Genomic DNA, 22,851 nt, shown 5'->3' with positions numbered 1-22,851 from the left:
ATCTTAGGCGACCTCGGGCCCAGCAAAGCTGGCGGCATTTCTGGGTGATGTTGATAAATGGCTTTTGCTTTGCATAGTAAAGTTTGAACTTGCACTTACAGATGCAACAACAAACTGTAGTTACTGAAAGTGATTTTCTGAAGTGTTCCTGAGTCCATGTGGTGATATCCTTTACACACTGATGTCACTTTTTTATGCAGTACCGCCTGGGGGATCCAAGGTCACGGGCATTCAATGTTACGTGCAGTGACTTATTCAGATTATCTGAACTATTTCATGATATAATAGACCGTAGAGGGTGAAGTCCCTAAATTCCTTGCAATAGCTCGTTGAGAAATGGTATTAAACTGTTGGAAAATTTTCTCACGCATTTGTTAACCAAATGGTGACCCTCGCTCCCATCCTTGTTTGTGAATGACTGAGCATTCCATGGAATCATGGCACCCACCCTGTCAGAAAAATTGTATCTAAATTATCAAAACACTTTCCGTTCTCTGAGTCCCCAGTGAACAGACAAGAGGCTGTCTCTGTTGTAACAAGCCAAATGCTTGTAAAATTCCATTGTGTACGATTGGTGGAGACGGGAGGGGTTATCTATCGGGATCCAAGACCTGCTCAAGCTCGATCCAGGACCAGTCCAAGCCCGAGACATCTTTATCTTTTGTGTTAATGTGACAGAAAACAATGGCTGCTTACATACCCCCCATTCCTTTAGAAACAGCTGTTGTTATGTAAACAGGGAATATCCAAGTAAAAGAGAGACACAAACCTTTTTCCGTTAGAGCAGGGGTTGGGAACCTTTTTGGCTGACAGATGTGAAATGTATTTCTGTAGAGCCATATGATATTTTTTAACGCTGAATACAACTAAATTCAAGCATTTTTAAATAAGACCAACATTTTTAGAAAATAATAAGTCTCTTATTCTTTTCAATAACGTTGTTATTCTGAAGCTAACCAATACTAGATAAAATAATTTTACCTTAAATGCCACTTCTTTAACAGGTGCGGTAGGAAATGGTTGGATGGATTAAAATGCATTAGAATGTTTTATATTTTGAACTTTATTTTTGACACTAATTACCAGTGGAATTATTTCATTATGCCAGCTAAGATTTATCTGAGAGCCAAATGCAGTCATCAAAAGAGCCACATTTGGCTCCATAGCCATAGGTTCCCTACCTCTGCATTAGAGCGTTGGTGACACTGTAAGAAGTTACAGGTCGACATGTTTCTCCTCAAATTAAGCAAAATTTAATTTTGTCTCTGTTTATTTCTTTGCTTCTTGCCTTGTTTAATTAGATGTCACCCTGTTTTAACCTGACACAACAGTTCCCAATGAGCCTGTTCACCTGTGGGATGTTCCAAATAATTGTTTGATGAGCATTCCTCAACTTTCTTAGTCTTTTTCTGCCACTTGTGCCAGCTTTTTTTGAAACACGTTGCAGGCATAAAATTCCAAATGAGCTTATATTTGCAAAAATTAACAATGTTTTCCAGTTCCAATATTTAGTATCTGGTCTTTGTAGTCCATTCAATTGAATATATGTTGAAAATGATTTGCAAATTATTGTATTCTGTTTTTATTTACGATTTCTGGTTTCTGGGTTTGTATACGATTTGTCCAAAATAAAAACATCGGAACGTAATCGTGCATATTGCCTTTTTTGGGGACATTTTACTGATTGAAACATCCCTCTTGTCTTGCAGGTGATTTTAATGCTGACCAAATTACATGACTTCAACCTCAACAGTGTCACTGAGAGCTCACTATGGAGGTAAGGACCACATGGCTCATGATATAAAAAGTATTTTTTGGAAGTCATCCATTCTTGACTGCAATATTATTACATGCCATTGCGCTATTGTGTGCTTAGCTGTTGTGTAGTTGCTAGTTTCTTGTAGCCTGTAGCCTACCATGTTTACCTTTTGTAGATAAACTAACAAAAATAGAATAAAAGACCAACCTTGAGTATCTTTTAGAGGATATTTAGATGTTAACTATCTGTCATATTTTGCAAAAGTAAACATGCTGCTAGACCAGACCTGGGCAAAATTAAGACCCACAGCTTTTCAATCCGGCCCGCCGGACATTCCCAAATCATTTTTTGGATCTTTAAGAGGGAAAGTGTAGCTGCCTATATGACGCAGTGATGTGTTCTAATGACCGTAAGTCTTCAACTATACTAAGTCTTTCAATGCTTGGAATCTGCATGGTAACTTTACTAGTTACTATGGTCATCTAATTACAAACCTCGTTTCCATATGAGTTGGGAAATTGTATTAGACATAAACTAATTGTTGAAGCTTTGAAAGTGGAATTCTTTCCCATTCTTTTTTTATGTAGAGCTTCAGTCGTTCAACAGTCCGGGGTCTCCGCTGTTGTATTTTACGCTTCATAATGCGCCACACATTTTCCATGGGAGACAGGTCTGGACTGCAGGCGGGCCAGGAAAGTACCCGCACTATTTTTTTTACTAAGCCACGCTGTTGTAACACGTGCTGAATGTGGCTTTGCATTGTCTTGCTGAAATAAGCAGGGGCGTTCATGAAAAAGATGGAGCTTAGATGGCAGAATATGTTGTTCCAAAACCTGTATCTAATGGTGCCTTCACAGATGTGTAAGTTACCCATGCCGTGGGCACTAATGCACCCCCATACCATCACAGATGCTGGCTTTTGAACTTTGCGTCGATAACAGTCTGGATGGTTCGCTTCCCCTTTGGTCCGGATGACACGATGTTAAATATTTACAAAAACAATTTCAAATGTGGACTTGTCAGACCACAGAACACTTTTTCACTTTGCATCAGTCAATCTTAGATGATCTCGGGCTCAGAGAAGCCGGCGGCGTTTCTGGATGTTGTTGATAAATTGCTTTCGCTTTGCATAGTAGAGCTTTAACTTGCATTTACAGATGTAGCGACGAACTGTATTTAGTGACAGTGGTTTTCTGAGGTGTTCCTTAGCCCATGTGGTGATATCCTTTAGAGATTGATGTCAGTTTTTGATACAGTGCCGACTGAGGGATCGAAGATCACGGTCGTTCAATGTTGGTTTCCGGCAATGCCGCTTACGTGGAGTAATTTCTCCAGATTCTCTGATATTATGGAGTGTAGATGTTGAAATCCCTACATTTCTTGCAATTGCACTTTGAGAAACGTTTTTCTTAAACTGTTTGACTATTTGCCCATGCAGTTGTGGACTAAGGGGTGTATTTTGCCCCATCCTGAGTGTCTCATTCAGGAAAAAATCTTCAATTCCGTTTTTTAACGTTTTTAGCATTCAATAAGACATTATTGTGAGGTTTTGTATTTTATTATTATTTTTTTGTTCCTGAAAATAAATATACCGGCCCCCAAACATTTTTTTTTCTCTAAATTTGGCCCCCCGAGTCAAAGTAATTGCCCAGGCCTGTGCCAGACAACGCAAGACGAAATAATCTGATGGTTTTTGAAACGATGAAATATCTATCCAGATAAACGATTTTTCGTGAGAGGATAGATTTACTGGTGATTCGTAGCAAAGCAACGTTGAGAAGGCGCTTTGGATCTACTAACACCTGTGAAGTGAAGTGAAGTGAATTATATTTATACAGCGCTTTTCTCTAGTGACTCAAAGCGCTTTACATAGTGAAACCCAAGTTACATTTTTTAAACCAGTGTGGGTGGCACTGGGAGCAGGTGGGTAAAGTGTCTTGCCCAAGGACACAACGGCAGTGACCGGGTTGGCAGAAGCTGGGATCGAACCCGGAACCCTCGAGTTTCTGGCACGGCCACTCTACCAACCGAGCTATACCGTCCTGTCAGGGATAGTTGGAAATGTGCCTGGTATAAGTAAGTCTATTAGCAGCCTGAGGTAACAGCTTGAAAGCTTGAAAATCCTCAAACTGAAGCCAAATGTAGGCTTTGGGAAATATATTGTGTTATTCTTTCTTGTTTGTCCTTTATATTTTTACAGTATCAGCAAACCACAGCGACAAAATCAATACGACCAATTAATTATAGAAACTAGGTTCACTATTTGTTGAATCTGGAAACTAAATTAGAGATGTAGGAAAACAAAGGTTTATTGAGACAACCTTTGTCTTTTTCATCCATTGTCCATTTCGGAGTTGCAGGGGCATTCAGGCGGAAGGCAGAGTACAACCTGGACAAGTCGCCAGACAGACAGACAACATTCACACTCACATTCACACACTAGGGCCAATTTAGTGTTGCCAATCAACCTATCCCCAGGTGCATGTCTTTGCAGGTGTGAGGAAGCCGGAATCACATTCATTATCACTGTAAAAATTAGGCTGTATAAGGGTTGTATGGTACACTGATATTAGTATTGTACCGCAATACTAATGAATCTTATTCGGTACTATACCGCCTCTAAAAAGTACCGGTCCCCCACCCTACGGAACAAATTACCAGAACTCCCTGCAGCACCCACTCTTCCGGACATTCTCTGTAATGATACCAAGTACAGGAGCGTATCTAGTCAATATTACTATGATTACATCCATATTTTTTTGCATCACAAAATCTTCTTTAAGTTTTTTTTCTATTTATATTATGTTTATAAACTAAGGAAATATGACCCTGAACACATGAGGATTTTGAATGTGACCAATGTATGACCCTGTATCGGATTGATACCCAAATTTGCGGTATCCTCCAAAACTAATGTAAAGTATCAAAACAACAGAAGAATAAGTGATTAATACATTTTAACAGAAGTGTAGATAGAACATGTTGAATCAGAAAATAAGCAGATATTACAGTAAGTGAACAAGTAGATTAATAATACATTTTTTACCACTTGTCCTTAATGATCTTGACAAAATAATACAATGAAATATGACACGATATGTTACTGCATTTGTGAGCAGCTAAATTAGCAGCCTTTGTTTGTTTACTTACTACTAAGAGACACGTTGTCTAGTATGTTCACTATTTTGTTTAAGGACTAATTTGAAATAAGAAACATATGTTTAATGTACCAAAAGATTTTTTGTTGAAATAAAGCAAATAATGACATTTTTTGTGGTCCCCTTTATTTCGAAAAGTACCAAAATACATTTTGCTACTGGTACCGGTACCAAAATATTTGTATCGGGACAACACTAGCCTGCATATAAATATGTATTCACATATTCTCGTAGCATTCAATGGATCACAGCTGGACTGTTCAGTTTTTCTTCTTTGAACAGACTTCATCAGTTTATTCTTATAGACCAGGGGTCACTGACACGCGGCCTTCAGGCCAATTGCGGCCCGCGAGACGTTATTATGCGGCCTCCCACCTTAATATGAAATTTTAATGTTAGTGCGGCTCGACAGTTTCATATGAATGGCGCTTGATAACGTTGTGTGCAGAGCTGAGGGAATCTACCAATCACGGTGTGGTATTTGGCTCTCGAGGGCCGAACATTGACGTGACTTGCGTGATGCAAGCAGAGAAACGTTTTGGCGCTTTTCTACTAGAACCTCATGCGCTCTTCCTCCCGTACTTCCTCCCTCGCTCGTCCGTCTGCTCGCTCTCTCTGTCACTGTGTGTGTGTGTGTGTGTGTGAGTGTGTGTGTGTATGTGTGTGTGTGTGTGTCTCTCTCGCTACCTCGCGGGCGCCGCTGTAAACAGGGATGACGAGCAGCTCGGTAGCTTCCGAAGCACTCCGCCAAAGGACCGAGCGACAATACAAAACTGTGGTGCACTGGACCCCAGCGCTGATACTCCGACAGACAGTCGCTGTGCGATTCGAACGTGTGACACGTTAGTCGTGATGTTAGCCCGTTCGGGACTAATTGTGCTACCGTAACTGTAAACTCCACCCTCTCCCATTGGCTCCAGACCGAGACGATTTTGGTTATTTGGCTCCAAAATGTTTTTTTCAACGTTCTGGGTTGCCTACTCCTGCGTTAGTGGAAAAGCGGCAAATGAGTGAAAGTGACAGAAACGTTGCCATGGAGACAAGGTTTTTCTTATGTGCCTGACTGCAGTCACACTGCAACACCTGTCCGTCAGTAAAAACAGTCCCCGATAACCTGGACCAATTCACACCGTTATTTTTTTAAATTATTGTTTAATTTGCATTGCCTCACATTACTTAATTCTCATTTTGTTCTTTTTTGTCTAGATTTTATTTTGTGTTGAAGATAAAAATAAATACATTTAAAAATATATATTTTTTAAATCTTATCTTGCGGCCCAGCCTCTGCATCCAGTGGCCCCCAGGTAAATTGAGTTTGAGACCCCTGATATATACTAAGGCTACATTCACACTGCAGGGTAGGATGTCCTATTTGGATTTTTTTTTTTTCATCAAATCCGATCTTTTTATGTAGTCGTGCACATTACAAAAATTGTGATGTGAACGCAATCTGACCCGCATACTGACATGACGTCACAAGTGCCGCAGTGTTTACGGAAGTAAACATAGCTCCAATTCTAGTAGGTCTCAGTCCTGACACATTAGTGGCAATTTCAAGGATCTTTGTGCAATCCAAGTCAACATTTTCACCTGTGTTCTGCTTATTTGGCAACTATTTATTTTGTTTGGCGACAAGTTATGACGCTCATGGGTATTTTATGACGTATTGGTCGGATGAACGCGACCTGAGCGGTCAGACTGAAGTCACATCGGCTACGTATACGATATGCTTGAGTCAATTTGAAAAAAAAATCGGTGTTACACTTTTCACATTGACATGGAAACATTTGATACGGGTCATATATTGGCCCAAAAAATAGCAATTGACATGTAGTTTGAACAAGGCCTTAGATTGGTCAGAGTTAGTTTTAATTCTTCCACCAAAGCTCAAACAAATAATACTCTAACACAGTGGTCCCCAACCGATTGGTACCGGGCCGCAGAAGAATTTTTTATTCATTTTTATTAAAAAAAAAAAAAAAAAATGTTTTCAGTTTTTTTTTTAATTAAATCAACATAAAAAACACAACATACACTTACAATTAGTGCACCAACCACAAAAACCTACCTTTTTCATGACAAAAACGTCCCTTTTTCATGACAAAGAAAAAAAAAAAAAAAAAAGATCCCCCCAATATTTTGGTAACGGTACTAAAATAATGTTGATACTTTTACGTACTGTTTTTAATAAAGTTGATCACAAAAAAAAAATCTCATTATTGGCTTTATTTAAACAAAAAATCTTAGGGTACATTAAACATATGTTTCTTATTGCAGTTAAGTACTTAAATAAAATAGTGAACATACAAGACAACTCGTCTTTTAGTAGTAAGTAAACAAACAAAGGCTCCTAATTAGTCTGCTGACATGTTCAGTAACATATTGTGTCATTCATTATTGTATTATTTTGTCAAAATTATTAAGGACAAGTGGTAGAAAACGAATTATTAATCTACTTGCTAATTTACTGTATATCTTCTTACTTTATCTTTTTTTAACATGTTCTATCTACACTTCTGTTAAAATGTAATAATCACTTATTCTTCTGTTGTTTGATACTTTACATTAGTTTTGGATGATACCACAAATACCAAGTAGTTAAAGGATCAGACATTGGTCATATTCAAAGTCCTCATGTGTCCAGGGACATATTTCCTGAGTTTATAAACATAATATAAATTATAAAAAAAAACGAAAGATGTTGTGATGCCAAAAAATATCGACGTAAACACAGTAATGTTGACTAGACACGCAACTGTACTTGGTATCATTACAGTGGATGTTAAGTGTAGATCCACCCATGACGCTTTGTCTACATTTTGACGCCGGTGAGCTACGGTGTTTAGTGAAGCATGTTTAGCTATTCCTAGTCCTGAACAGATGATACTTGTAAGAAACATATTTTATTCATCGCCATGGAAACCAGGATTAAATAAATGATGAATGGGTTGTACTTGTATAGCGCTTTTCTACCTTCGAGGTACTCAAAGCGCTTTGACACTACTTCCACATTTACCCATTCACACACACATTCACACACTGATGGAGGGAGTTGCCATGCAAGGCGCTAACCAGCACCCATCAGGAGCAAGGGTGAAGTGTCTTGCTCAGGACACAACGGACGTGACGAGGTTGGTACTAGGTGGGGATTGAACCAGGGACCCTCGGGTTGCGCACGGCCACTTTACCACTGCGCCACGCCACGCCGATTAGTGATTGAGAAGTAGCTAAAACCCTGCCGATGGAGGATGGACGTTAGCCGCTAGCTAAATAGCCATGTCGTAAAGCACCTCTTCCAGAGGGCGTTTCAGTGTTATACATTTCAGAGGCGATATAGTACCGAAAATGATTCCATTAGTATTGCGGTACTATACTAGTACCGGTATATCGTACAACCTTAGTATGACATTTGTGATATTGAAAGACGGTATTGTGTTTTCAACTCATATTAGCCTCTAAAATAGCCAGCGACTAGCATGATGGTTGCCACCTAGCAAATAGCAACATTAGCTGATAGCTAGGTATTAGTGGGCTGGTTTTTATCTTCAGTAAACGAGCAGTATCATTATTCCGGGTTTTATCGAATTGCGCTTATGAATCAGGATTTTACGGTAATTTCAATTTGAAACGATATTACTAACTGTCGGTAGTTTTACCACCAATTATCATTAATACCGGTAATTGTTATATCCCTAGTCCGTGCTAATATTCCGGATTTTGAACATAGTTTGGCACATGTTAAAATGTATCAGCCATTTTGGTATGTAACTACTCTGATTGACACAAACAATATAATTGTAGGGACTTATCCATATTATTGTGGTAGGTATGAATTCCGATTTCAAAATGTTTTATTTACCCAAATTTTAAAGTGTAACACTTCAACCCCACAGACATATTCATTAAATACAGCAACTACCAAGGAGGATGACTTTCAATCGAAATTATCGTGGCTCTGGGACTATCATTTAGCGTTTATTGCAGCTTCCATCATTTGGAAATCTGATGAGGTCGCACCTTTTTATCGGTCTATGGTGAGAGTTGAAGGCACACTGATAATAAGTCACTCGTCTGTGATTCAAATGGTTCCATGACAGAAGCCTCTGAGGAACGGATCAATAATCTCACTGTCCTTTGGTCCAGCGCGGGGATGGTTTTTCGTCTGATGAATGACAGTGGGACGTCTAACCCTGAGGAAATGGAATCCTCACCAAGGAACCCAGGCCGTTATAAATCCTAAGGGATAGTAAATTCATAAGCATTTCATGCATCTCTGCATTTCAAAAGACCCAGATCCTTCCAAACGAGGGCTTTAGTTCGGATTTGACATCACGTTTGAATAAAAGTTCATAGAAATGTTTGCTATTTTTGAACTCTGTCAAGGAAGTGTATAATGTATTTGCTGAATTATAAAGATGTTTTTGCCTATTAACAGGGTTCGTACGGGTGCTTAAAAACCTCGAAAATGCTTGGATTTCAATGTTGTGCTTGAACTTTGGGTGAAGTGCTTGTAAATTTCATAAATTTCATAAATTTCAATTGACTTTTGACAAGAACAAGACAGTTTGATCATATTACGCCTATACTGGCTCACCTGCACTGGCTTCCTGTGCACTTAAGATGTGACTTTAAGGTTTTACTACTTACGTATAAAATACTACACGGTCTAGCTCCAGGCTATCTTGCCGATTGTATTGTACCATATGTCCCGGCAAGAAATCTGCATTCAAAAGACTCCGGCTTATTAGTGATTCCCAAAGCCCAAAAAAAGTCTGCGGGCTATAGAGCGTTTTCAATTCGGGCTCCAGTACTCTGAAATGCCCTCCCAAAAACAGTTCGAGATGCCACCTCAGTAGAAGCATTTAAGTCTCACCTTAAAACTCATTTGTATACTCTAAATAGACTCCCTTTTTAGACCAGTTGATCTGCCGTTTCTTTAGTTTTTCTCCTATGTCCCACTCTCCCTTGTGGAGGGGGTCCGGTCCGATGGCCATGGATGACGTACTGGCTGTCCAGAGTCGTGACCCAGGATGGACCGCTTGCCTGTGTGTCAGCTTGGGACATCTCTGCACTGCTGATCCGCCTCCACTTGGGATGGTTTCCTGCTGGCTCCGCTGTGGACGGGACTCTCGCTGCTGTGTTGCATCCGCTTTTGACTGGACTCTCGCGGCTGTGTTGGATCCACTATGGATTGAACTTTCACAGTATCATGTTAGACCCGCTCGACATCCATTGCTTTCGTCCTCTCCAAGGTTCTCATAGTCATCATTGTCACCGACGTCCCACTGGGTGTGAGTTTTCCTTGCACCTATGTAGGCCTACCGAGGATGTCGTAGTGGTTTGTGCAGCCCTTTGAGACACTAGTGATTTAGGGCTATATAAGTAAACATTGATTGATTGATTGATAAATGCTTGGAAACGTTCATCATATTTCTCGGCAGTCTGACTCAATAGTCTAATTATAAAATGGAAACAAATAAAGTAATTTTTGTTAAAAATTAAAGGTCCAGGCTTGATCTGTTGGCTTTGCTCCACCACTTAAATTAGGTTTTTGTCATGCCTGAGCCACAGAGATTACAAGCCTTACAAGTTAACTAACGTTGGCTAAGGTTTTGTTTTCTAACCTTTTGGTACATGCTAGACCTAAACTGGGGGGAGACTCTCGAATTTCAGTGCCCCTCCCGAAAATCTCCCGGGGCAACCATTCTCCCGGATTTCTCCTGATTTTCACCCGGACAACGATATTGGGGGCGTTCCTTAAAGGCACTGCCTTTTGTGTCCTCTACAACCTGTCGTCACGCCCGCTTTTCCTCCATACGAACTGCGTGCCGGCCCAGTAACATAATACAGTACATGCGGCTTGTACACACACTTAAGTGAATGCAAGCACACTTGATCAACAGCCATACATGTCACACTTAGGGTGGCCGTATAAACAACTTTGACACTGTTACAAATATGTGCCACACTTTGAACCCACACTAAACAAGAATGACAAACACATTTCAGGAGAAAATCCGCACCGTAACACAACATAAACACAAAGAAAAAATACCCAGAACCCTTTGCAGCACTAACTCTTATGGGACGCTACAACAAAAACCTCTGCTACCAAATAAACCCCATCTCCCGAATTTTGGAGGTCTTAATGTTGGCAAGTATGGGCTCATCTCGGATGGCGACGAGTCCAACAAGACAGGTGGACTGGCTGGCGTTCTGGTGCAGCCTCAACGACCTGGAGCTGAAGGCCCAGAAAACAATGGAGATGATCATGGACTTCAGGAAAGTCACAGCCCCATCATCCCCCCTCACCCTGATTGACTCTCCCACCCCCGTCTCTATTGTGGACTCCTTCCATTTCTTGGGCACCACCATCACCCAAAACTTCAAGTGGGAGCCGACCATCAGCTTCCTCATCAAGAAGGCCCAACAGGGGATGTACTTCCTGCGGCAGCTGAGGAAACTTAAGGTGCCGACCGAGATGCTGAAGCAGTTTTACTCAGCCGTCATCGAGTCCATCCTCACCTCCTCTATCACCGTGTGGTTCCCCCGGCGCCACAGTCCAGGATGAGTACGTGCTGCTGAGAATGTTATTGGCTGCAAGTTGCCATCCCTCCAGGATTTGTTTTCATCTAGGACCACGAGGCGTGTGGGTCGGGTCACTGATTCTTCTCACCCTGGACACAAACTGTTCTCCCCTCTCGCCTCAGGCAAGAGACTACGATCCATCCAGACCCATACCTCCTGCCACCTGAACAGTTTTTCCCCTCGTCCATCAGGCACATGAACAATAACAAGATTTGATAGCTCAGTTACAGCTCATTTTATTACCTATTCTGTCTTATATGTGTTTTATGTTGCACGATTGCAGCAAGAAACATTCCTAGTTTGTGAACCAGTTCTAAAACAATGGCAATAAAAAACTATTCTAATTATATTTACGGACAGTATTACGAGCTTAGAAAGGGGGAAAAAAAGCGAACGTGTGTCAATGATAAATTATAATTTTAAGAACTTTCCTCAACTAAAAATCGATTTGTTTTCATAGCCACAAAATATTTTCCTTTAATATATTATCCTTGTATTAATGTGGAATGGTTTTGTTAATAAAAGAGTGAAATTGACATTCATTCATATCACGCTACGTAGTTTACAAGCACAAATACGGTGTGAATCAATCCGTGCTGTTCCATGTCTTTGAGTGCTGTAAGTAAGAATAATAACAATACATTTGAAAAACAACACAAATAGAGACACGTTTGCAAACACCAATGACACTGAATAGTCTACAGAAAAACTCTTCATTTTCTATGCATCCATCCAGCCATCCCCTTCCGCTTATCCGAGGTCGGATCGCGGGGGCAGGAACCTAAGCAGGGAAGCTGAGACTTCCATCTCCTGAGCCACTTCGTCCAGCTCTTCCCGGGGGATCCCAAGGCGTTCCCAGGCAAGCCCGGAGACCTAGCATTCCCACTGTGTCCTGGGTCTTTCCGGTGGCCTAAACACCTCCCAAGGGAGGCGTTCGGGTGGCATCCTGACCAGAGATCCCCGAACCACCTTATCTGGCTCCTCTCGATGTGGAGGAGCAGCGGCTTTACTTTGAGCTCCGCCCGGATTGCATAGCTTCTCACCCTATCTCTAAGGGAGAGTCCCGCCATCCGGCGGAGGAAACTCATTTTTGTTGCTTGTACCCGTGATCTTGTCTTTTCGGTCATGACCCAAAGCTCATGACCATAGGTGAGGATGGGAACGTAGATTGACCGGTAAATTGAGAGCTTCGCCTTCCGCCTTTTTCACCATAACGGATCGATACAGCATCCGCATTACTGAAGACGCCGCACCGATCCGCCTGTCGATCTCACGATCCACTCTTCCCTTACTCGTGAACAAGACTCCGAGGTACTTGAATTCCTCCACTTGGGGCACGGTTTCCTCCCCAACACCCCATTCAGTTAATGATAACTGCTGGTTCAATGTTTGGCTTAGGTTTTCCGTATTTTTCCTACAGACAGCATTTGGTGACCTCAAACAACAAGGCTTTGGATTGACTCACACTGGTATTCACTTTTGAAGGGTACTGGAAAAAAACGTCTTTGAAAAGTGCTTGAATTTGGCCTTTGAAAAGGTGTACAAACCCTGTATTGACATTGTCATTTTGAATTCCAATGGAATGTTCATTTAAATTTAGCCCACTTGACGTTTATAATATATCCCTGTTTCTACTTGAAACGACATATGGTGACAAATATATTCAAGTGGCTTTACTTGACACATTTGTGAGTAGATTAAGAAAACGCAGCTGGCCCACGTTGTCTACAGCTGTCTTCTGACTTTATGACAGCATCTGGCTTCTGTTGAATAAAGTTATACCGCAGGGTACCTGAATGCTGATGAGCACATAAGCATACTTTGTGTCTCCACTGTATTGAAATACGTTCATTCACATAAGCTACAACAGACAAAAAATAGACGTATATACTTTTGAAATACAGTAGTCAGTTCTTTTTAAAGGAATAAGCAGTGATCGATTGACTTTTTCAAAGTAACTGTGGAAACTCTGCTGACTACATTGGCAAGAGACTCGTTGACAGCGTGGAGAGGGAAGAAGATAATGAGCCACCTTTCAAAAAGACAATTCCACAGCAAGAAGCCTTGTTATCTAAAATCACAGTACATGATCATGATGCATCATTTGCATCTTACAGTACTTCATGGAAGGACAATGCTACATGGCACACAATCATAAAATTTATGTTTTTATTTTAAATTTTACTGGAGTTGGTGCTTTAAACCTGTCTCCGGAGCACTTTTCCCCCGCCGGTAGCCCCCTGAGGAACTAGAGACATTGATGTGGCCGCCGACGATGGTAGAAGTTGACGTAATCACAACGCGCAGCCCTCGTCAAAGTTAAAGTTAAAAGTTAAAGTACCAATGACTGTCACACACACTCTTTGTGTGGCCAAATTATTCTTTGCATTTGACCCATCACCCTTGATCACCCCCTGGGAGGTGAGGGGAGCAGTGGGCAGCAGCGGTGCCATGCCCGGGAATCATTTTTGGTGACTTAACCCCCAATTCCAACCCTTTATGCTGAGTGCCAAGCAGGGAGGTAGTTGGTCCCATTTGTATAGTCTTTGGTATGACTCGGCCGGGGTTTGAACTCACAACCTACCGATCTCAGGGCGGACACTCTTACCACTAGGCCACTGAGGCGGTCAAGGACTGTGGGTGAATATGGCAACCCAAACCGCAATGTAGCAGAACTTTTCTTGTCCTGGACTGCAAACCAGTTAATCCCAGGAATATCAAGGCCAGCCAAACCCTGGTCGCCGGCAACTGGAGCACGCAGGAGAGCAGGTCAGCGTCAAAAGATGACGTGCTTTGTACAGACTTTTTCTCAACCCGGCCTCCCAGAGCACACCTACCCTGGGCTTCTTCCCCCGCTACGGTTAACGGTCAAACGGTCCACCGTCAAACCAGTGACAGCGTTTGGTATCCGCTTCCTGAGAGGGGGCCTATGGCTGGTAGTCGTATGACTGTGGAGGCACAGCTAAGTCTACGAAGACCGCCACATTCTGTCCTTTGTCCAGTGAGACCTCTGCTGCCAGCTACCCATGCAGTAAAGCGGCCACCTCCAGCGCTTAGCCCAGCCCGGCCACCACCTTATGCACGCCGCTCAGCCCAGCTGCCGCCTCTCGCAACTCCAGTGGGTCTGTTGCAGGCACCACCCGTAACTCCAGTGGGTCTGTTGCAGGCACCACCCGTAACTCCAGTGGGTCTGCCGCAGTCGGCGCCATCCTCCTCAAAGACACAGGGCTATATATATATATATAAATATATATATATGTATATATATATATATATATATATATATATATATATATATATATATGTATATATATATATATATATATATATATATATATATATATATATATATATATATATATTTATATATATATATGTATATATATATATATATGGCTGGCGCCAGTCAGTCAAGACTCAAGAGTTTATCAATGTGCAGTTATCAATCAAGTTTTTTTTAATCATTTTAATTTAAAATGGTAATTTTATTTATTTATTTATGTATTTTTTTCGACAGGGACCGTACAATGAAACATTGCTACCCATAGGCAACCAATGTCAACTCACCTCTTGTCTGGATCCCCACCAAGAACATCCAGAAGCTGCAGTACTTGCAGAATAGTGCTGCTAGGATCCTGATGAGAGTGCGGAAACACGACCACATCACACCAATTCTCAAATCCCTCCACTGGCCTCCTGTTCCACTCAGGAATGAATACAAAGTCTCCCTACTAACCCACCGGTGCCTCCATGGTAATGCTCCCCTATACCTCAAAGAACTGCTCACCCCCAAATCCTCCACACGACCCCTCCGCTCCGGACAACCTAACCTCCTCCAACCTCCGAGGAAAAAACTACGAATAATGGGGGACCGGGCTTTCTGCTCTGCCGCTCCCAGTCTTTGAACGATCTCCCTGACCACCTGAGGGTACCACAGACTGTGAATGCTTTTAAAAAGGCTTTTTTTAGATTTATGCATCCTAGTTCTGGGTATTAGGGTGTTTTATTTTTTATTTCTATTCATTTATTGTATTATCCTTTATTTTTTTAATACACTGTAGCACTTTGAGGTCGTTTGCTCAATGTAAAGTGCTTTTTACACATAACATCTATTATTGTTATTATCATTATTATTTAAGTACATAAGACTTCTAGCCACAGGCTACTTTGCAACAATTTTCCCTGGTTAGGCTTTTAAAAAAATGTTGGGAAGAGTGTAAAACACAACAGAAGGATTAAACAAGTACACAAATAAAAACACATTGAAAATAATTGGCCGCATTTGTCCACACTACACCCGGTTGTAGTGCTCACACATCTGGTTTTCCTTAAGCCACTTGTTCAGTTTGGTTGAGAAAAGTTTGATGTCCGACTGTGAATTTAACTCCAGTAGCGAAGAGTTCCACAGATGGGAGGCCTTCACCGAGAACGCAGGCTGACCCAGAGTCTAAATATTAACTTTCGGGTGTTTAACTACAGTATGTTTATCATTAATACCGTATACCGCTCCATCCCGAGTTAGAACTGGCTGAGCCTGAAACTGGACGTGACCTCAAGCGCAACCTAGGTACCGTAACATAGATTGATTGATTGATTGAGACTTTTATTAGTGGATAGCACAGTACAGTACATATTCCGTACAATTGACCACCAAATGGTATCATCCGAATAAGTTTTTCAACTTGTTTAAGTCGGGCTCCACGTTAATCAATTCATAGTACAAATATTTACTATCAGCATAATACAGTCATCACAAAAGTTAATCATCAGAGTGTATATATATATATACATTGAATTATTTACATTATTTACAATCCGGGGGGTGGTTGTGGAGGCTATTGGGGCGGGGGGGTCAGGTTTGGTTGATGTTGGGTGTAGGTCTGACTTCGTAGGATATGTACAGCGAGCGGTGAACATAGTGAGCTCAGAAAGCCAAGTATATACATTTGATTTTTTACATTTCATTAATTGCAATCCGGGGAGGTGGAATGTGGTGGGGGGAGGGTGTTAGTCTAAGGTTATAGTTGCCTTGAGGTGTTCTTTTAGTGTGGTTTTGAAAAAGGATAGAGATGCATTTTCGTTTACACCTGTTGGGAGTGCATTCCATATTGATGTGGCATAGAAGGAGAATGACTTAAGACCTTTGTCAGATCGGAATCTGGGGTTTAACGTGGTTTGTGGAGCTCCCCCTGGCGGTCATTTACATTATGGAAGTAGTTTGACATGTACTTAGGTATCAGGGAGGTGTAGCAAATTTTATAGACCAGGCTCAGTGCAAGTTGTTTTACTCTGTCCTCCACCCTGAGCCAGCCCATTTTGGAGAAGTGGGTAGGAGTGAGGTGTGATCTGGGGTGGAGGTCTAGAAGTAACACCGTTAAAGCTGACATGTAACGGTAGGACCGGCGGGATTCGTTATGCGCCAAAAAAGTATTAAATTCAGTGCCCATTTCTGGTTGTTACACACTCCCATCTTAACTTATTAAAGTTGTCTTATTTGTCATGTTGTTTTAAGCCTGTTCAACAACGATCTTAGCAATGTATTTGTCTGCTCATTCTCAGTGAACAAAGAAACACAGTTACTGTAGCTGCCCCTGAAGCCGCAATTTCCTAGTCCGCAGACTGACCATCAATAATAGAAAATGACTTTTAAAAGTTTGTACAGCTCTGGGAGAATTCAGAAAATTTTCATCAATGCCCAATCCTAATTATACATGAATCAGGGGAAATCTCCACTGAGGAAATAACAACGTGGCCACTGCACTCTTGTGTCGGACACATCAGGGACTTCATTATATCAGTGTTCTAATCCATGTCACGCTCTATTGTCAAGGGGGGGAGTTTTAATTGCAGCAAGTCATTTATCAAGTGTTCATTAGACCTTTTTTGTGGTCAAATTTCAGGTCAACTGACTACGGAGCAACATACCAGAAACTGAATGATAAAGTTGGAGCAAAGACGATACTCAGTTATTTGTACGTGAGCCCAAACAACAAAAGAAAGGTAATGCTATTCTTGTATTTATTTATTTTTTTTCCTCAATGAACTATTTGTACAATACATTATCAAGCAAGGCATGGTATATAATCGGCACTCATTCTGCAACATAAACCATTGATCATCACTCATAGGTCAACACTGCTCGGTACAACTCACTTTTTTGAGTGAGAGGTTTGTACATGGTTAGTGAATTTCTTTATTACTTTAACAAACAGTTCATGGTGTCACAAGTTACCGTAGAGTGTTAGGTAAGGAGGAGGAGTTTTGTCCCTCCAGAGTTGCCGTAGGGCTGTGATGTAAGATGTCTATGAGTGTACTTGTGGAAGCAGGTGTGTGTGAAGTACCAGACCTGCTCTAATGTCTCTCGATTATTATGTTATTACGAACCCTGTTTCCATATGAGTTGGGAAATTGTTAGATGTAAATATAAACGGAATACAATGATTTGCAAATCCTTTTCAACCCATATTCAATTGAATGCACTACAAAGACAAGATATTTGGTGTTCAAACTCATAAACTTTTTTTTTTTTGCAAATGATAATTAAGTTAGAATTTCATGGCTGCAACACGTGCCAAAGTAGTTGGGAAAGGGCATGTTCACCACTGTGTTACATCACCTTTTCTTTTAACAACAAACGTTTAGGAACTGAGGAAACTAATTGTTGAAGCTTTGAAAGTGGAATTATTTCCCATTCTTGTTTTATGTAGAGCTTCAGTCATTCAATAGTCTGGGGTCTCCGCTGTCGTATTTTACGCTTCATAATGTGCCACACATTTTCGATGGCTGACAGGTTTGGACTGCAGGCGGGCATGAAAGTACATGCACTCTTTTTTTTACAAAGCCACGCTGTTTTAACACGTGCTAAATGTGGCTTTGCATTGTCTTGCTGAAATAAGCAGGGGCGTCCATTGAAAAGACGGTGCTTGGATGGCAGCATATGTTGTTCCAATACCTGTATGTACCTTTCAGCATTAATGGTGCCTTCACAGATGTGTAAGTTTCCCATGATTTGGGCACTAATGCACCCCCATACCATCACAGATGCTGGCTTTTGAAATTTGCGTCAATAACAGTCTGGAGGTTTCGCTTCCCCTTTGGTCCGGATGACACGATGTCGAATATTTCCAAAAACAATTTGAAATATGGACTCGTCAGACAACAGTCATTCAATGTTGGTTTCCGGCAATGCCGCTTACGTGGAGTGATTTCTCCAGATTCTCTGAACCTTTTGATGATATTATGGACCGGAGATGTTGAAATCCCTGAATTTATTGCAATTGCACTTTGAGAAACATTGTTCTTGAACCCTTTTACTATTTGCTCACGCAGTTGTGAACAAAGGGGTGTACCTCGCACCATCCTTTCTTGTGAAAGACTGAGCATTTTTTGGGAAGCTGTTTTTATACCCATGGCACCCACCTGTTCCCAATTAGCCTGCACACCTGTGGGATGTCCCAAATAAGTGTTTGATGAGCATTCCTCAACTTTATCAGTATTTATTGCCACCTTGAATGAATGAATGAATGAATGGTTTATTTTGAGCCATGCAAACAAAACAAGAGAATGACATAAAATACAAAAGAAATATATAGATACATTATTTTTACACCTACATTGAAAACATTACATGTGACTAATCTTTCCCAACTTCTTTGTCACGTGTTGCTGGCATCAAATTCTAAAGTTAATGATTATATGCAAAAAGAAAAAAAAAGTTTATCAGTTTGAACATCAAATATGTTGTCTTTATAGCATTTTCAACTCATTGTATTTCGTTTATATTTACATCTAACACAATTTCCCAACTCATATGGAAATGTGGTTTGTAATAAAATAATAAACGGGAAACATTAGAGCAGGTCTGGTAGCCACCGCTTCTTTAATGTAAACTTCACACACACCTGCCTCCACAACCACATTTATAGTCTTCTTTCGTCACAGCCCTACCGCAACCCTGGAGGGACAAAACTCCTCCTCCTTACCTAAAACTCTCTGGTAACTTGTGACACCCTGAACTGTTTTACATAACTTATAAATCCTGCTGCGCACGTAAAATGATGTTGCATATGTTGGCATTAGTACTATCCATCTATTATTCTTATTAGCAGACGCTGCTTAGCTCGCGGATATTTTTGATAATTGATGGCTTGGCTCCTATATGTTGAGCCATAACAAAGGTCTACTGGGTTATGAATGAAGCAGCCTTTTGAATTGACTAGGTACAGTTCCACCAGAAGTGCCCTCTCAAGGGAAGTGTTACTGAATATGATTACTTCATTGTATTGAATATTGTTGTATAAGCACAAATGTCAGTTCAGTTCATTTCAGTTTTAGTTTATTTCGAACATGCATACTGTCATTGTTTGTGGTCACGTTCTGTTTTGTTTTTGATTCATTGGGCACTCTTGTTTGTTTTGTCACCATGCCAATCCATCAGTTTTCACCTGTTATGTGTTCACGACTCACGCACCTGATTTGTCTGGACTCAGGCACCTGTCATCACTGCACTTATTTAAGCCTGTAGTTGCCAGACAGTCAGCCTGGCGACATCACCCTCTATCACCCTCTACCACCTTCGTAATCCATGCTGATGAACCAACGCAGCTTTTTTCATACTCTTTTCTCGGTCCAAGTAAGTTTTTTCGTTATTCATGCCATAGTGCAAGTTTCTATTTACGTCCATAGTTTTGCCTTAGTGCTTTTATTTTCATAGCCAAGTTTTTGTACCTCCTCTGTGAAAGCCTTTCGTTTGTACCTTTTTTTTCAGGTATTAATCAAAAGATGACCTTACCTCCACGTCATGTCCGTTCCAATTGCTTTGCACCACGGGAAAACAAACCTCACCAAAGTCCTTGTCAGGAAACATACAACACAATGTGATGCATCACATATTTCCAGTTGTTTCATTACACCACTTCCGGAAAGGAGTAGGAATAAACTCAGTTTATTTAATCCTACCCCTGTTCATTCCATAGCAATTTTATCCAATTGCTTTGTTCTCTGTTACAGAACAGTGAACACATAAATAATATACCATAGTAAGTAAAAACATATTAAATACATAAATAATCTTTATCTCAAAAGACATAAAAAGGGTTCGAGATGTTCATCATAATTTTTGTTCTGTTAACTTTGTGAACACTTGTAGTTTGAATGGTCTCTTAAACTGAATCATATTGGTGCTTTGTTTGATTTATTTGGTTAATCCATTCCATAATTTTGATTCCACATACAGGTATGCCAAAGGTTTTAGGTGTTGTACGAGCATGCACATGTTTTAAATTAGATTTTCCTCTCTTGTCCAAAAGAAAATGATCTGAAGACTTAGTAGTATTTAATAATCCAGAGCAAAGTGGTTCATGTCGCCATAGGCGAGTGTGTCAGAGAGGTTAAATCGACCATGGTCCAAGCATGGACAGATAAAAGGTAACATGGGTATAATAAAAAACTAACTAATGCTGCAATATATATATATATATATATATATATATATATATATATATATATATATATATATATATATATATATATATATATATATATATATATATATATATATATATATATATATATATATATGGGCTTCACGGTGGCAGAGGGGTTAGTGTGTCTGCCTCACAATACGAAGGTCCTGCAGTACTGGGTTCAAATCCAGGCTCGGGATCTTTCTGTGTGGAGTTTGCATGTTCTCCCCGTGAATGTGTGGGTTCCCTCCGGGTACTCCGGCTTCCTCCCACTTCCAAAAAAGGATGGGGCGAGGTACACCCCATTGTCCACAACTGCGTGAGTAAATAGTCAAACAGTTTAAGAACAACGTTTCTCAAAGTGCAATTGCAAGGAATTTAAATCACTCCACGTAAGGGATTTCAACATCTACGCTCCATAATATCATCAAAAGTTTCAGAGAATCTGGAGAAATCACTCCACATAAACCACCTGGCCGGAAACCAACATTGAATGACCGTGACCGTCGATCCCTCAGTCAGCACTGTATCAAAAACCGACATCAATCTCTAAAGGATATCAACACATGGGCTCAGGAACACTTCAGAAAACCACTGTCACTTAATACAGCTCGTCACTACATCTGTAAGTGTAAGTTAAAGCTCTACTATGCAAAGCGAAAGCCATTTATCAACAACATCCAGAAACACCACCGGCTTCCCTGGGCCCAAGATCATCTAAGATGGACTGGTGCAAAGTGGAAAAGTGTTCTGTGGTCTGATGAGTCCACATTTCAAATTTTTGGGGGAAATATTTGACATTGTGTCATCCGGACCAAAGGGGAAGCGAACCATCCAGACTTTTATCGATGCTAAGTTCAATAGTCATCATCTGTGATGGTATGGGCGTGCATTAGTGCCCAAGGCATGGGTAACTTACACATCTGTGAAGGCACCATTGATGCTGAAAGGTACATGCAGGTTTTGGAACAGCATATGCTGCCATCCAAGTGCCCTTATTTTCATGGACGCCCCTGCTTATTTCAGCAAGACAATGTCAAGCCACATTCACTATGTGTTACAACAGTGTGGCTTCGTAAAAAAGGAGTGTGGGTATATTCCTGGCCCGCCTGTAGTCCAGACCTGTCTCCCATCGAAAATGTGTGGCGCATTATGAAGCGTAAAATACGACAGCGGAGACCCTGGACTGTTAAACGACTGAAGCTTTACATAAATAAATAAAGTACTATCTATCCATCTAAAATAAGAATGGGAAAGAATTCCACTTTCCAAAGCGTCAACAATTAGCTTCCTCAGTTCCCAAACGTTTATTGAGTGTTGTTAAAAGAAAAGGTGATGTAACACAGTGGTGAACATGCCCTTTCCCAACTACTTTGGCACGTGTTGCAGCCATGAAATTCTAAGTTAAATATTATTTGCAAAAAAATATATAAAGTTTATGAGTTTGACCATCAAATATCTTGTCTTTGTAGTGCATTCAACTGAATATGGGTTGAAAAGGATTTTCAAAACATTGTATTGCGTTTATATTTACATCTAATACAATTTCCCAACTCATATGGAAACGGGGTTTGTATATATATATATATATATATATATATATATATATATATATATATATATATATATATATATATATATATATAAAATATTTATACATACTTTTGACCCAGCATTTTCAGTAGACTCATAATCCATCGATCCATCCATCTTATTCCGCTTATCCGAGGTCGGGTCACAGGGGCAGCAGCCTAAGCAGGGAAGCCCAGACTTCCCCTCTCCCCAGCCACTTCGTCCAGCTCTTCCCGGGGGATCCCAAGGCGTTCCCAGGCCAGCCGGGAGACATAGTCTTCCCAACGTGTACTGGGTCTTCCCCGTGGCT

At 40.7% G+C, this 22,851-nt stretch overlaps 1 protein-coding gene across 5 annotated transcripts in view; it reads left to right on the top strand.

Moving 5' to 3' along the window:
• LOC133557422 (VPS10 domain-containing receptor SorCS1) overlaps positions 1-22,851 on the top strand; it is a 415,482-nt gene that overhangs the window by 158,248 nt on the left and 234,383 nt on the right. For all 5 annotated transcript variants that reach the window (XR_009807768.1, XR_009807769.1, XM_061907883.1 and 2 more), the window contains exons 2-3: positions 1,710-1,777; positions 17,406-17,505. Coding sequence is in view for 3 of the 5 variants with exons in the window: in XM_061907883.1 (XP_061763867.1) it covers positions 1,710-1,777; positions 17,406-17,505 (168 nt within the window). In the remaining 2 variants the exon portion in view is untranslated. The remainder of the gene's footprint in view (positions 1-1,709; positions 1,778-17,405; positions 17,506-22,851) is intronic.

This window comes from Nerophis ophidion, linkage group LG01 (assembly GCF_033978795.1).
Source record: "Nerophis ophidion isolate RoL-2023_Sa linkage group LG01, RoL_Noph_v1.0, whole genome shotgun sequence".
NCBI classification, from domain to species: domain Eukaryota; kingdom Metazoa; phylum Chordata; class Actinopteri; order Syngnathiformes; family Syngnathidae; genus Nerophis; species Nerophis ophidion.
Note: the sequence above shows the minus strand (reverse complement) of the source record. Positions and strands in the feature narration are given on the sequence as shown.